General features: G+C 44.8%; 1 protein-coding gene across 1 annotated transcript; it reads left to right on the forward strand.

Annotated features, from left to right (window-relative positions):
* The first annotated feature begins 961 nt into the window (after positions 1-961).
* On the forward strand, positions 962-12,673 carry LOC148542323 (uncharacterized). The gene is made up of 3 exons (XM_088470182.1): positions 962-1,088; positions 8,050-8,654; positions 9,349-12,673. Exons 1-3 carry the CDS (start codon positions 1,023-1,025, stop codon positions 9,641-9,643), a joined length of 966 nt encoding a protein of 321 aa, XP_088326308.1. The 5' UTR covers positions 962-1,022; the 3' UTR covers positions 9,644-12,673.
* Positions 12,674-15,819: the final 3,146 nt, after the last annotated feature.

Consider the following 15,819-nt stretch of genomic DNA (forward strand, 5'->3'; position numbering starts at 1 on the left):
TGTATTAGGAGGAGGGGAGAGGTCAGTGTGTCCTGATGTCTTTGTATTAGGGGGAGAGGAGAGGTCAGTGTCCTGATATCTGTGTATTAGGAGGAGGAGAGAGGTCAGTGTGTTCTGATGTCTGTGCATTAGGGGAGAGGAGAGGTCAGTGTGTCCTGATATCTGTGTATTAGGAGGAGGGGAGAGGTCAGTGTGTCCTAATGTATGTGTATTAGGAGGAGAGGAGAGGTCAGTGTGTCCTGATGTCTGTGTATTAGGAGGAGGGGAGAGGTCAGTGTGTCCTGATATCTGTGTATTAGGAGGAGGGGAGAGGTCAGTGTGTTCTGATGTCTTTGTATTAGGGGGAGAGGAGAGGTCAGTGTATCCTGATATCTTGTATTATGAAGAGGGGAGAGGTCAGTGTGTCCTGATATCTGTGTATTAGGAGGGGAGAGGAGAGGTCAGTGGGTCCTGATGTCTGTGTATTAGGAGGAGGGGAGAGGTCAGTGTGTCCTGATATCTGTGTATTAGGAGGAGGGGAGAGGTCAGTGTGTCCTAATGTATGTGTATTAGGAGGAGAGGAGAGGTCAGTGTGTCCTGATGTCTGTGTATTAGGGGGAGAGGAGAGGTCAGTGTGTCCTGATATCTGTGTATTAGGTGGTAGGTGACAATTCGGCACCCAGGTGCCTGTGGGGTCTATTTAATAACCTGTTTTAGGAGATAAAGTGAACGGTGATAAGGTACCAGCCAATCAGCTCCTAATTGCCATTTTTCAAACACAGCCTGTGTTAAGGCAGGTAGGAGCTGATTGGCTGGTTCACTTTATATCCTAACACAGCTCAGTAAATAGACCCCTGTGTATTAGTGCCGATGGCAGATAGTATCTATGGTACAGCAGGCTCCGTCCCCCCACCTCCCTGGGATGCTGTGACAATGCAGTATGGGGGAGGTGCTTCCTCCCTCCCCCCTGTTTTCTGTCAGATCTCGGGCTCTCCATCCAGCGGTAACAGCTTCTCATATCTGGGCAGCGTCTCTCTCTCAGGATGGGCCCCTGTATCCTGTTGGTGGCTGTCACTGTCTGTGTGTCTGTCCCGAGCACTCTCAGCAAGGTCAGTCTCTTTATTTCTTCAGCGTCTCTCCGGTCATCCCTGCCTGTGTGGTCTCTCATCATCTGTCTGTGGTCCAGCTCATCTCTCAGCTGCCATCTCTCTCCTCCCGTCCAATCCCAGCCTCTGCCTATCTGCAGTCCCTTCTCGGGGGACTGTGGGGTCCTATTCACTAAGCCTTGGAGAGAGAGATAAAACGTAGAAAGATAAGGTACCAGCCAACCAGCTCCTAACTGTCATGTCACAGACTGTGTTTGAAAAATGACAGTTAGGAGCTGATTGGCTTGGACTTCTTTCTCCATCTTATCTCTCTCCAAGGCTTAGTGAATAGACCCCTGTGTGTCCTGGGGGGAGATAACCCCTTATTACATCTTTGTGTTACTGAGAATCATTCATCCAGTCTTCTCTCCCCACCAATCGCAGCGGAATATGTTGGCGCTATATAAGTCGGTGTTATTAAATCCGTCCCTGACCATGGTGCCAGCTCGGAGCCCGGCCATTGGGGGACATCTAATCATTAATTGCACAGGAAGCCGCATTTTCCGGCCCATCCTCAGCAACAGCGACCCATTGTCATAGCGATTCCATGTAATGTGGCCCCCGGGGGCCCTGGGATTAGGTGACCCTTCCCCTTATAATGCTGCCATGTGACTCATCCCCTCCCTGTATCCTGGTGCTGGCAGATATGGTGCGATGCTTGGGGAGCTCATGCAGAGCCTGTTTATCTCATTATCAGTAATGACATCTTCTCCTGTGGCTGCTGCCTGGGCATTAGTCAGACATAGACCAGTGGTCTGTGGGTGATGGCAGCTAATTAGAGGACACTTGGATACCGGTGCTAGGGAGGTGGAGGGGGCGGCTGGAGACAATGGGGTCTATTCACTAAGCCTTGGATAAACTGGACTGAGATAAAGTCCCAACCAATCAGCTCCCAACTGTCATTTTTCAAACACTGCCTGTGATATGGCAGTTAGGAGTTGATTGGTTGGTACTTTATTTCCGTTCACTTAATCTACATCCAAGGCTTAGTAAATGGACCCCAAAGAGATGTGTGTGACCAGGGAATGTAGCATGAGACGCAATGCCAGGCTGGGTGCACAGGTGTATATAGAGAGTTATACAGAGCCTCAGGGGGATAGATGTACAGGTGTATACAGAGAGTTATACACAGCCTCAGGGGGATAGATGTACAGGTGTGTATAGAAAGTTATACACAGCCTCGGGGGGATAGATGTACAGGTGTATATAGAGAGTTATACACAGCCTCGGGGGGATAGATGTACAGGTGTGTATAGAAAGTTATACACAGCCTCAGGGGGATAGATGTACAGATGTATATAGAGAGTTATACACAGCCTCGGGGGGATAGATGTACAGGTGTGTATAGAGAGTTATACAGGGCCTCGGGGGGATAGATGTACAGGTGTGTATAGAGAGTTATACACAGCCTCAGGGGGATAGATGTACAGGTGTGTATAGAGAGTTATACACGGCCTCGGGGGGATAGATGTACAGGTGTATATAGAGAGTTATACAGAGCCTCGGGGGGGGATAGATGTACAGGTGTATATATAGAGAGCGTTATACACGGCCTCGGGGGGACAGATGTACAGGTGTATATATAGAGAGCGTTATACACGGCCTCAGGGGGATAGATGTACAGGTGTATATAGAGAGTTATACAGAGCCTCGGGGGGATAGATGTACAGGTGTATATAGAGTTATACACGGCCTCGGGGGGATAGATGTACAGGTGAATATAGAGAGTTATACACGGCCTCGGGGGGATAGATGTACAGGTGTATATAGAGAGTTATACACAGCCTCGGGGGGATAGATGTACAGGTGTACATAGAGAGTTATACACAGCCTCAGGAGGATAGATGTACAGGTGTACATAGAGAGTAATACACGGCCTCAGGAGGATAGATGTACAGGTGTACATAGAGCGTTATACACGGCCTCGGGGGGATAGATGTACAGGTGTACATAGAGAGTTATACACGGGCTCGGGGGGATAGATGTACAGGTGTGTATAGAGAGTTATACACGGCCTCGGGGGGATAGATGTACAGGTGTGTATAGAGAGTTATACACAGCCTCGGGGGGATAGATGTACAGGTGTGTATAGAAAGTTATACACAGCCTCGGGGGGATAGATGTACAGGTGTATATAGAGAGTTATACACAGCCTCGGGGGGATAGATGTACAGGTGTGTATAGAAAGTTATACACAGCCTCGGGGGGATAGATGTACAGGTGTGTATAGAAAGTTATACAGGGCCTCAGGGGGATAGATGTACAGATGTATATAGAGAGTTATACAGGGCCTCAGGGGGATAGATGTACAGATGTATATAGAGAGTTATACACAGCCTCGGGGGGATAGATGTACAGGTGTGTATAGAGAGTTATACAGGGCCTCGGGGGGATAGATGTACAGGTGTGTATAGAGAGTTATACAGGGCCTCGGGGGGATAGATGTACAGGTGTATATAGAGAGTTATACACGGCCTCGGGGGGATAGATGTACAGGTGTATATAGAGAGTTATACACGGCCTCGGGGGGATAGATGTACAGGTGTATATAGAGAGTTATACACGGCCTCGGGGGGATAGATGTACAGGTGTATATAGAGAGTTATACACGGCCTCAGGGGGATAGATGTACAGGTGTATATAGAGAGTTATACACAGCCTCAGGGGGACAGATGTACAGGTGTATATAGAGAGTTATACACAGCCTCAGGGGGATAGATGTACAGGTGTATATAGAGAGTTATACACGGCCTCGGGGGGATAGATGTACAGGTGTATATAGAGAGTTATACACGGCCTCAGGGGGACAGATGTACAGGTGTATATAGAGAGTTATACACAGCCTCGGGGGGATAGATGTACAGGTGTATATAGAGAGTTATACACGGCCTCGGGGGGATAGATGTACAGGTGTATATAGAGAGTTATACACAGCCTCAGGGGGATAGATGTACAGGTGTATATAGAGAGTTATACACAGCCTCGGGGGGATAGATGTACAGGTGTATATAGAGAGTTATACACGGCCTCGGGGGGATAGATGTACAGGTGTATATAGAGAGTTATACACGGCCTCGGGGGGATAGATGTACAGGTGTATATAGAGAGTTATACACAGCCTCGGGGGGATAGATGTACAGGTGTATATAGAGAGTTATACACAGCCTCGGGGGGATAGATGTACAGGTGTATATAGAGAGTTATACACAGCCTCGGGGGGATAGATGTACAGGTGTATACAGAGAGTTATACACGGCCTCGGGGGGATAGATGTACAGGTGTATACAGAGAGTTATACACGGCCTCAGGGGGATAGATGTACAGGTGTATATAGAGAGTTATACACGGCCTCGGGGGGATAGATGTACAGGTGTATATAGAGAGTTATACACGGCCTCGGGGGGATAGATGTACAGGTGTATACAGAGAGTTATACACGGCCTCGGGGGGATAGATGTACAGGTGTATACAGAGAGTTATACACGGCCTCGGGGGGATAGATGTACAGGTGTATACAGAGAGTTATACACGGCCTCGGGGGGATAGATGTACAGGTGTATATAGAGAGTTATACACGGCCTCGGGGGGATAGATGTACAGGTGTATATAGAGAGTTATACACGGCCTCGGGGGGATAGATGTACAGGTGTATATAGAGAGTTATACACGGCCTCGGGGGGATAGATGTACAGGTGTATATAGAGAGTTATACACGGCCTCGGGGGGATAGATGTACAGGTGTATATAGAGAGTTATACACGGCCTCAGGGGGATAGATGTACAGGTGTATACAGAGAGTTATACACGGCCTCAGGGGGATAGATGTACAGGTGTATACAGAGAGTTATACACGGCCTCGGGGGGATAGATGTACAGGTGTATATAGAGAGTTATACACGGCCTCGGGGGGATAGATGTACAGGTGTATATAGAGAGTTATACACGGCCTCAGGGGGATAGATGTACAGGTGTATACAGAGAGTTATACACGGCCTCAGGGGGATAGATGTACAGGTGTATACAGAGAGTTATACACGGCCTCAGGGGGATAGATGTACAGGTGTATATAGAGAGTTATACACGGCCTCGGGGGGGGATAGATGTACAGGTGTATATAGAGAGTTATACACGGCCTCAGGGGGATAGATGTACAGGTGTATATAGAGAGTTATACACAGCCTCAGGGGGATAGATGTACAGGTGTATATAGAGAGTTATACACAGCCTCAGGGGGATAGATGTACAGGTGTATACAGAGAGTTATACGCGGCCTCAGGGGGATAGATGTACAGGTGTATATAGAGAGTTATACACGGCCTCAGGGGGATAGATGTACAGGTGTATACAGAGAGTTATACATGGCCTCGGGGGGATAGATGTACAGGTGTATATAGAGAGTTATACACGGCCTCGGGGGGATAGATGTACAGGTGTATACAGAGAGTTATACACGGCCTCAGGGGGATAGATGTACAGGTGTATATAGAGAGTTATACACAGCCTCAGGGGGATAGATGTACAGGTGTATATAGAGAGTTATACGCAGCCTCAGGGGGATAGATGTACAGGTGTGTATAGAAAGTTATACACGGCCTCGGGGGGATAGATGTACAGGTGTATACAGAGAGTTATACATGGCCTCGGGGGGATAGATGTACAGGTGTATATAGAGAGTTATACACAGCCTCAGGGGGATAGATGTACAGGTGTATATAGAGAGTTATACACAGCCTCAGGGGGATAGATGTACAGGTGTATACAGAGAGTTATACGCAGCCTCAGGGGGATAGATGTACAGGTGTATATAGAGAGTTATACACGGCCTCGGGGGGATAGATGTACAGGTGTATACAGAGAGTTATACACGGCCTCGGGGGGATAGATGTACAGGTGTATATAGAGAGTTATACACGGCCTCGGGGGGATAGATGTACAGGTGTATACAGAGAGTTATACACAGCCTCAGGGGGATAGATGTACAGGTGTATATAGAGAGTTATACACAGCCTCAGGGGGATAGATGTACAGGTGTATATAGAGAGTTATACGCAGCCTCAGGGGGATAGATGTACAGGTGTGTATAGAAAGTTATACACGGCCTCGGGGGGATAGATGTACAGGTGTATACAGAGAGTTATACACAGCCTCAGGGGGATAGATGTACAGGTGTATATAGAGAGTTATACACAGCCTCAGGGGGATAGATGTACAGGTGTATATAGAGAGTTATACGCAGCCTCAGGGGGATAGATGTACAGGTGTATACAGAGAGTTATACACGGCCTCAGGGGGATAGATGTACAGGTGTATATAGAGAGTTATACACGGCCTCGGGGGGGGATAGATGTACAGGTGTATATAGAGAGTTATACACGGCCTCGGGGGGGGATAGATGTACAGGTGTATATAGAGAGTTATACACGGCCTCAGGGGGATAGATGTACAGGTGTATATAGAGAGTTATACACGGCCTCAGGGGGATAGATGTACAGGTGTATACAGAGAGTTATACACAGCCTCAGGGGGATAGATGTACAGGTGTATATAGAGAGTTATACGCAGCCTCAGGGGGATAGATGTACAGGTGTATACAGAGAGTTATACATGGCCTCGGGGGGATAGATGTACAGGTGTATATAGAGAGTTATACACGGCCTCGGGGGGGGATAGATGTACAGGTGTATATAGAGAGTTATACACGGCCTCAGGGGGATAGATGTACAGGTGTATATAGAGAGTTATACACGGCCTCAGGGGGATAGATGTACAGGTGTATACAGAGAGTTATACACAGCCTCAGGGGGATAGATGTACAGGTGTATATAGAGAGTTATACGCAGCCTCAGGGGGATAGATGTACAGGTGTATACAGAGAGTTATACATGGCCTCGGGGGGATAGATGTACAGGTGTATATAGAGAGTTATACACGGCCTCGGGGGGGGATAGATGTACAGGTGTATATAGAGAGTTATACACGGCCTCAGGGGGATAGATGTACAGGTGTATATAGAGAGTTATACACGGCCTCAGGGGGATAGATGTACAGGTGTATACAGAGAGTTATACACAGCCTCAGGGGGATAGATGTACAGGTGTATACAGAGAGTTATACGCAGCCTCAGGGGGATAGATGTACAGGTGTATATAGAGAGTTATACACGGCCTCGGGGGGATAGATGTACAGGTGTATATATAACTAGGAATAATATATTGGAATTATATAATGTCTCAGTGGATATTTAGCTCCATGAAATTACTGTCAGTGCAGGTACAGGTATTACAGTGTCTCAGGTGGACACATGGATGCATATATTATATATTATGTATAGTTATATATACCATGACAGTGCTAGGATATATTGAATAATTGTATATTAAATGACTCTTTGCCAGTAGTCAGGATAGCTCTACAGATTTTAATACTATTACAATGGTACAGAAGTATTATTGTGTTTTTCCTGTGGTTTTTTTATGTTATATAAAGCGACAATTATTGTATTATGTGTAAAGGGAACACAAGGGGTTGTATTTGCACCAGATATGTAAGTTCATCTATGTATGAGGAGTGAAAGATGGGGAGGGTACAGTGATAATACAGGAATGGTATTATATTTTTACAGTACCGTGTGATATAGAACAGTAGTAAAACAAAGTTTGTGTTAAGCAGTCCCCTCACCTCACGCTTCAGCTAACTTTACTTTTATATTGTGAGCCCTGTTTAGCCCTACAATGTACTATCTGACATAGCCTTGTAATTGTTTAAATGTCTTGTATGTACTGCTCAAAGCGCATCATTACAGCAGGTTTGACCTGTAAACAACTGTATATTGGTAATAATAAGGAACAGATCAGGTACCTAGGTGTATGATAAATATCATTTCATACCCCTCACCTATTAACCACCCATTTGTTTTCACATCCAGCCTCTGGGCGTCTTAACTCAAGATGACCTTGGAGTTGCCCGAAGGGTCCGAAGAAGCCTACCGGTAAACAACCCATATGAGGCCGATATGATGTCCTACGTACCGACAGAGTCTCTCCATAATGAACCTTTATATCCTGACGTAAGTCAAGCTATGCTGGCCAGACTTGCTGCCTACCCCCAAGATGAACTTCTTGCCCGGGCCTTGGAGAGGATGGGCTCCCCTCGCAGAGGGGAACCGGCTCACGATAGTCCATACCTGCAGCAGTTGGTGGAAGAGAGTCAGAGGAGAGACAAGGAGACCATGTATCTCGCAAACCTTCTGCACTTGTGGAACCAAATCAACCAGGGCAGAGGGTATGCTGACCAGCTGCAGGGCTTCCCCAGCCCCATGCAGGCAGAGGTGGAATATCAGGTGCCCTATCAAGACTATGATGAAACTGGGGTGGTGGCCAGCCGAACAAGACCGCAGGTGGCACGAAACCAGATGCCAGAAGCATTGCAGGGTCACTACAGGCAAAACCGGGGGTTTGAGGGCCCTGCTTTACATTTGCAACCAGACGAGACCAACGAGGACAGGTATCCCATGGATGAAGAGATGTTAAGGTACGACAGTGTATAATATAGCACAAACAAGGTGTTTTGAGGGTTCTTCCATACCTGGTGAGACTATGAATCCATGTATCAGTGATAGGTTAACATTATTTTCATACAAGAACACAAATATTCTGTATCTCCATCCACACTGTTGACCATTCATGGTATCCTCCATATTAATGAATAGGCTCACTAATCTTTAAAAATACCAAAATAGCCCAAACAAAATTAACACTTCCTAAAGCAAATTTAAAAGATTACAGGAAAATGTACACAATTAAGCAACCAAATACTTCATTAGATAATAATATTTTTCAACTTACGAAGAGCGAAATGCGTGGGTCTGGAGTGTAAAGAACATTGCTTAACAATGGAAATACTTTGCATTGATTGTCTGTTTTTGTTAAAGAGGGTTATAAATGGCGAAGTACAGTAAGTAGAATCATAGGTCACTGACGAAACGCATCTGATGGGCACATGGGTGTTCTGCTCCTGGGAGCTCCTTGGGAAAAATCTAGGCGCATTTCACGTGCCCAGTGGATCCACAGCTGCTTTAACGCTACAGAGTGGACATTCTGTGCTTCATGAATGACCTTCAAAGCCTGCTGCCATTAACCTTGCTGCTATCAGTTCTGCCTTTTCACTATAATTGGAAGCTATAGTCTAATTATTCACCGTTTTTCTTTTTTTTTTTTTTTTGCAGGTACATTGTGACTCGTGTCCTCTCTGCAATGAGCGAAGCAGACATGCCTCAGCGCCTGTCGCCCAATTCTGGCCGCCGCATGCGTCGCTCCCTGGAAGATGAGCGCAGTGAAGACATCCCGCCCAACCTGCTGCGCGTCAAACGTTTAGACACTGACAACGCAGTGCCAGACTACAATTCAAACGGCTTGCTCCACAGGAAGATGATGGATGGGGAACTGGATATCCAGACCCGACCCCAACACTTCGCTGATCAAAGGGTCACGGAGCAACTGCTGAAATACTTTCCTGAGTAGTTATGCGTAAAACCAAACACTTATACCTCCACACAATACTTATAAAAACACCTATATCTCTCTCTCCCTCCACAACATATATATAACTGTGTAACACAGCCATCCAAACATCTGCCCATTTTTTCCATAGACAGGTGACAACTGACCAGAAGGTCTGTGAATTCCTCACACGTTGGGTTCTTGCTCGATGACGGGCTGAACTAAGAGTTCCTATGCCCACAGCCATACGGATGACTATAAATTGGTCATCTTAGAACAAATTGGCGATAAACCTCAAAAGGACTGTTATTCCCGATCAACATCTGATAAAAGTTGGTTAAATGTTGACTGGGACCAGCAGAAATTCCATTTGGTTGATGATTGCTGTCTAGCATTGTGCTGGCCACACTTTTGGACCTTACATAGTCTGGTCGTTTGGCCTGAGTGCTGAATGACCGATCCATTCACCACTGTCACCCCGTTTTGCCAAGAGTCCAGCAACTGAAAGCTTTGGTGAGTGTTAAAGTATAAAAAAAAAAGAAAAAAATAATAGGCAATGTCCTCATTTCACCAAAGATAGCATAATAACATAGTCCTAAGGTCTCCAGAGTTTGTGGTATAATTTGTCAACATTCATTAAATCGATGCTGACAAAATATCCCTGGTAGTCTAGGCGACTTACCTGGTACAGCGACTCCAGCGGCATCTTCTGGGTCCGACGGTGAAGTCAGGATGACTTTCGGCAGATACTGCATCACTCCTTGCGGTAACCCTTCTCTCCAGTAGCCTATCCCTACCTTTGCATAGCTTAACCCTACCGTTGCCCTTGCCTAACCCTCACCTTAGTGCCTAACCCTAACCTCCACTCCCATTGCCTAACCCTCCCCCTAGTGCCTAACCCTAACCATTTCCTCCAGTAGCCTAACCTAACGCTCCGCTGCTGGTCCGTGCAGAATTTGGCATTTCACATGTCAACAGTATGATCAAGTAGAGATTCTGCATGTTCCGACATCTCAATGTTGAAGTTTCGAACATGTGGAGATTATTACTACCTTCCTTCCCATCTCCGGTACTATAGGTGAATTCCAGAATCATCTCATATCTCACATCTGTGTTATAGATTAAATTTTCCAGTCAACCAATTTTATTTTCCATTATATCAGAAAATCATCCCAGAAGAACTACAGGTGAATGGATGGGTGGTACCCAAAATGTCCTTGTAAACCCAAAATATCCGCTGACCAAATATATCTAGTAAAAGCAAAAATTATACAGGGTGGTTAAACGCTTATAACTTTTGTTGTACACGTGATAGAAGATCACTGTCAAGGGCATACAAATAATGAATTCTCACAGCTGGTTATGTACTATCATTGGGAAAATGGCGGCAGCAGTAGACATCGTCAGCTGCACAGTTTGTGTCTCAAATGTTGGCAGTTCCAATAGTCCCTGTTTGGTGGGACTGTCCCCCAATTCATAGACCCAGAAAAGGATGTGATCATGTTCTATCATGGGTGTGGTCTGCGTTGGGTCTGGCAGGGCCAGATTAACAATGTGGTGGAAGGATCTACAGCCCCAGGCCTCCACATAAAAATAGACCCATCGTCATAGCAACAGGATGATGACCACACGGTCGGGGTATATTTACTAAAGTGAGGGTTTTTAGTAGTGGAGATGTTGCCCATAGCAACCAATCAGATTCTACTTATCATTTATCTAGCACCTTCTAGAAGATAGAATCTTATTGGCTGATATGGGCAACAGCTCCACTTCTAAAAACTTGCACTTTAGTAAATATACCCCAAAGTATTAAAATTGTATTTATATGCAATTTTTCTATTTTTATGTATTTAGAGAGACAGTGGGGCTGATAGTGTAGGGGGTCTGTACACCCACGTGGCTCTGGCCACACCCACACAGTACTGGTCACTTCTCCCAGTATATGTCCTTAAATATTTTCTGCCCCATGTGGCCCTTAATTCAGCCCTCATGTCTGGGCGAGGCGTGGCAGATCTTGACATGGTGTGGGCAGTCCAAAGCTATTAAAATTGAAAGTTGTACGAGGACTAAAGCTGGCTACACACTAGACCAACTTTCATCCAACCAGCCAATTAGTTGATTGGTTGGAATGAAAATCTGGTAAGGAATGAAAGTAAATGACAATCAGCAATTTGCTTCCAAATGCCGGAAAATGGACAAAAACTTGTTTGAACAAATTGTTTAGATCAAACATTTAACAAACTTGTCTGACCGACCATTATCATCTGTTTTCTAGCATTTAGGAGCAAATTGCTGATCATCAGTTACTCCCATACGTCACCAGATTTTCATTCCAACCAATCAACTAGTTGGATGAAAGTTGGTCTAGTGTGTGGCCAGCTTTAGGCTGAAAGTTGTATGAGGACTTAAGCTGGCCACACACTAGACCAACTTACATCCAACCAGCCAACTTGTTGATTGGTTGGAATGAAAATCTGGTAAGGAATGAAAGCAAATGACAATCAGCAATTTGCTCCCAAACATCGGAAAATGAACAAAAACTGTTGTTTGAACAAATTGTTTAGATAAAAAATTTAACAAATTTGTCTGACGATCATTTTCCTCTGTTTTCTGGCATTTAGCAGCAAATTGCTGATCATCATTTACTCCCATACGTTACCAGATTTTCATTCCAACCAATCAACAAGTTGGCTGGTTGGATGTAAGTTGTTCTAGTGTGTGGCCAGCTTAAGGCTGAAAGTTGGCACTATCCTGAATGATGTTGACCTTTTATCTTCCCCAGCAGCTCAAACTTGCCAACCTTAAGTTCCTCCTCTCCAGGAGGTTGGGGGCGGACTCATAGCATCACTAGGCCCCGCCCTAATTGCGGGACAGAATGCTGTGAAACGGGAGTCCGTGGGGAAGGGGCGGGGCTAAAATGAAGTGATTCACATTATTTTAGCCACCCCTTTTCTTATGGATCCGCTATCATCTCTCCATCCTACCCCCTTCGCTAGGAAGTTGGCAGGATGCCGAACATCCACCCAACTCTTCCGGTGGTGTGAGGGACTATCCGAAAAAAATTTAACCTTTCGGGAGAGTAGGCCAGTATGCAGCAGATATAACACTGAGCATTGCAGACAAATAAAATTCAGGACAAAAATGGGATCGTACCCCTGCCAGGGCCCAGATTGGTTAGAAGTAGAGTTCCAATTCATCCCTTTCTTGGCGCAGATACTGTAAATTGGCATTGTACCACAAACAATGAGACTATAGGGAGACGTGCAGCCAAGCAGAAGTGCACATCACCTGGTTGACATGCACCTGGCTCACAGGACTGTCCAGTAGAGCTACTTAGCATCTAATTTGCATGCTGAAGCCATAGACAAATAGATTGTATGACGTGCATCTTATACACCTAATGACAGGTATACCTGCCACTCTCATTGTTATCCTGGGTTCTGTACTGCCCCGTCTGCATAAAATTGCAATTTCATTGACCAATGCTGTTTAACAAACCGATAAGATAGTGGTTCGCTGAGCTTCCCTCATACACAATATGGAGCCTTTTAGCCATTCAGTAAAGATGCTACAGCAAATATGATACCGGCTACATTAAAACAGCAAATATGATGGTCACGAGGTCCGTCTAGCCAGCTGTCAGCCAAACGGTGAACGCAGCTTTATCATCACCGGTATAGAGATCACCGATGTCCATGACCCAGTACTCACTGTCTTCATACTGAATGCTGGACTGATTACGGCCACCACTTTACTGTATGATCACTTTGAACTCCATTGCAGGCATCAGTGATTAAGGGGTCTATTTACTAAGCAGTAAAGACAGAGTGAAAAGTAATAAGGTGCCAGCCAATCAGCTCCCAGCTGTCATTTTTCAAACACAGCCTGTGAGATGACAGTTGGGAGCTGATTGGCTGGCACCTTATCACTTTTCACTCTGTCTCCTAATACTGCTTAGTAAATAGGCCCCATAGTAATGATAAAGGTGCATTAACCGAGTGTATGAATGCAGCTCAATTTGGATGCAGCCTTACAGGACTGGTTGTTACAGCTACACAAACATAATCTTATCTTCTCTTCCACAGAACTAGAATGTATAAAAAAAAAAATGAATAAATTGTCCAACACACCTACATTTTGTCACTTCCCTGAGCACACGTCTGTCCTAAAGGAATCAGCATAACACGTGTCCAGAATTGGCACAACGCTCCGCCCACTAATGCACCGCTCCACCCACCAAGGCAACGCCCCGCCCACTAATGCACCGCACACTGCAGAACATACGGATTACACATTATACTTCATTCAAACTCACGCTAATCTGTGTTCCAATTTCTTTCTTAAGTGTCCTATATATATATTTTTTTCTGTCTACGCTTCTTGCATCAATGTGCACATTGAGTCGCAAACGATTATCATTTGTTGTATATGTTGTTCAGCAAACAAGTGTATAAAATTGTGCGACAGCATACAGGTCCTCACACAGATTTGTGTGTGATTGTATAATTGTTGTGCCTGTATGTGAGGGTCAGTAAAGGAGTGATGTCAGCACAGTATAAACGTGTGTTGAGCAAAAATAATAAATGTCATTTATGAAGCTGCAAAAATGCAGAGCTAATGATGTTTTGTGATGTCAATCGTGTATAATCTGCGCCAATGGCGCCCGCTTACACGGGAAGTGCATTGGTGGTGGCAGACAGTATGCGCAGTTGGGCTGATCCGCTTACCGGTGCTGTGTTGGGGCCACGTGCAAAAATGAGATTCCACTTTTACAAGAAAAGACAATGATAATGAGAGTTTATGCACATGTGGCTCCTGGGTAAGTAGGGACCGCAGGGTAATTGTCCCTCGGCAAAGGACGTCATTCTAGAAACATAGAATTTGACGGCAGATAAGAACCATCTAGTCTGCCCCATTTTTAAACATATTGTTACCTCAACCCTTATTGATCCTTACTTCTTCTGAAGGATATCTTTATGTCTATCCCATGCATGTTTACATTGCTCTACTGTCTTAGAGGTCTATTTACTAAGCAGTGTTAGGAGACAGAGTGAAAAGTGATAAGGTACCAGCCAATCAGCTCCTAACTGTCATTTTTCAAACACAGCCTGTGAGATGACAGTTAGGAGCTGATTGGCTGGCACCTTATCACTTTTCACTCTGTCTCCTAACACTGCTTAGTAAATAGACCTCTTAGCCTCTACCACCTCTGATGGAGGCTATTCCACTTGTCCACTACCCTTTCTGTGAAGTAATTTTTCCTCACATTTCCCCTGAACCTACCACCCTCCAGTTTTAGAACATGTCCTCTTCTTTCTTTGAAGAATGTCTCCTTCCTTTACCTTGGTAAAACCCTTTATATATTTGAACGTTTCTATCATGTCCCCCCTTTCCCTTCCCTTCTCTGCTCCAAACTATACATATTAAGATCTTTTAGTCTTTCCTGGTAATATCTGTCTGGAGATAACGTATGGCCTCCAGAACTGAACACACGCCGGCTTGGCGTTAGCGAAGATCAGAACATTGAGAATATTTTCAATAAGGGAATATTCCAGATGCACTTTGTACTGGTAAAGCACAATTCTAGCCATGTAATAAAAATATTAATGTTTATGACGAATACAGTCAGGATCCCAGCTCCACAATCCTGACAGTAAAGCTGCATACACACACACAACGATTTAGTAAATGAACGATTTTAGTAAACGTAAATTTTTTCAAGGGAAAAATGGATGAAAATCGTTTACTAAAATCGTTCATTTAATAAATGTAATGAACGATTGTTTTGAACTACAAACGTTTTTTGCATACTGCCTTAACGAAAATCGTTGAGTTGGCCAGTCTGACTGAACTACAAACGTGAACGCGCATGAACGATAATCGTTCATTGTTTTAACTTGGAAAGTGAATGATTTTTTCAATGATTGAACGATAAACGATATCGTTAACGATAATCGTTCAAAAATCGTTGTGTGTATGCACCTTTATGGTGCATACACACGATCAGATTTTTCCTTCAGATATGAACGATAACGATTTAAAAATCGTTCAGTCGTTCATATCTGAAGGAAAATCGTTCATATCTGACATGCCTGAACGATGGACGATCAACGATGCGCGTTCCCGTTTGTCAGATAACGATATCTGACATCTGATGGGTTTGTAGTCAGACTTGGACGATTCCATTCATTTTAATG

Source organism: Taudactylus pleione, unplaced genomic scaffold (assembly GCF_031769625.1).
Source record: "Taudactylus pleione unplaced genomic scaffold, aTauple2 ptg000013l, whole genome shotgun sequence".
NCBI classification, from domain to species: domain Eukaryota; kingdom Metazoa; phylum Chordata; class Amphibia; order Anura; family Myobatrachidae; genus Taudactylus; species Taudactylus pleione.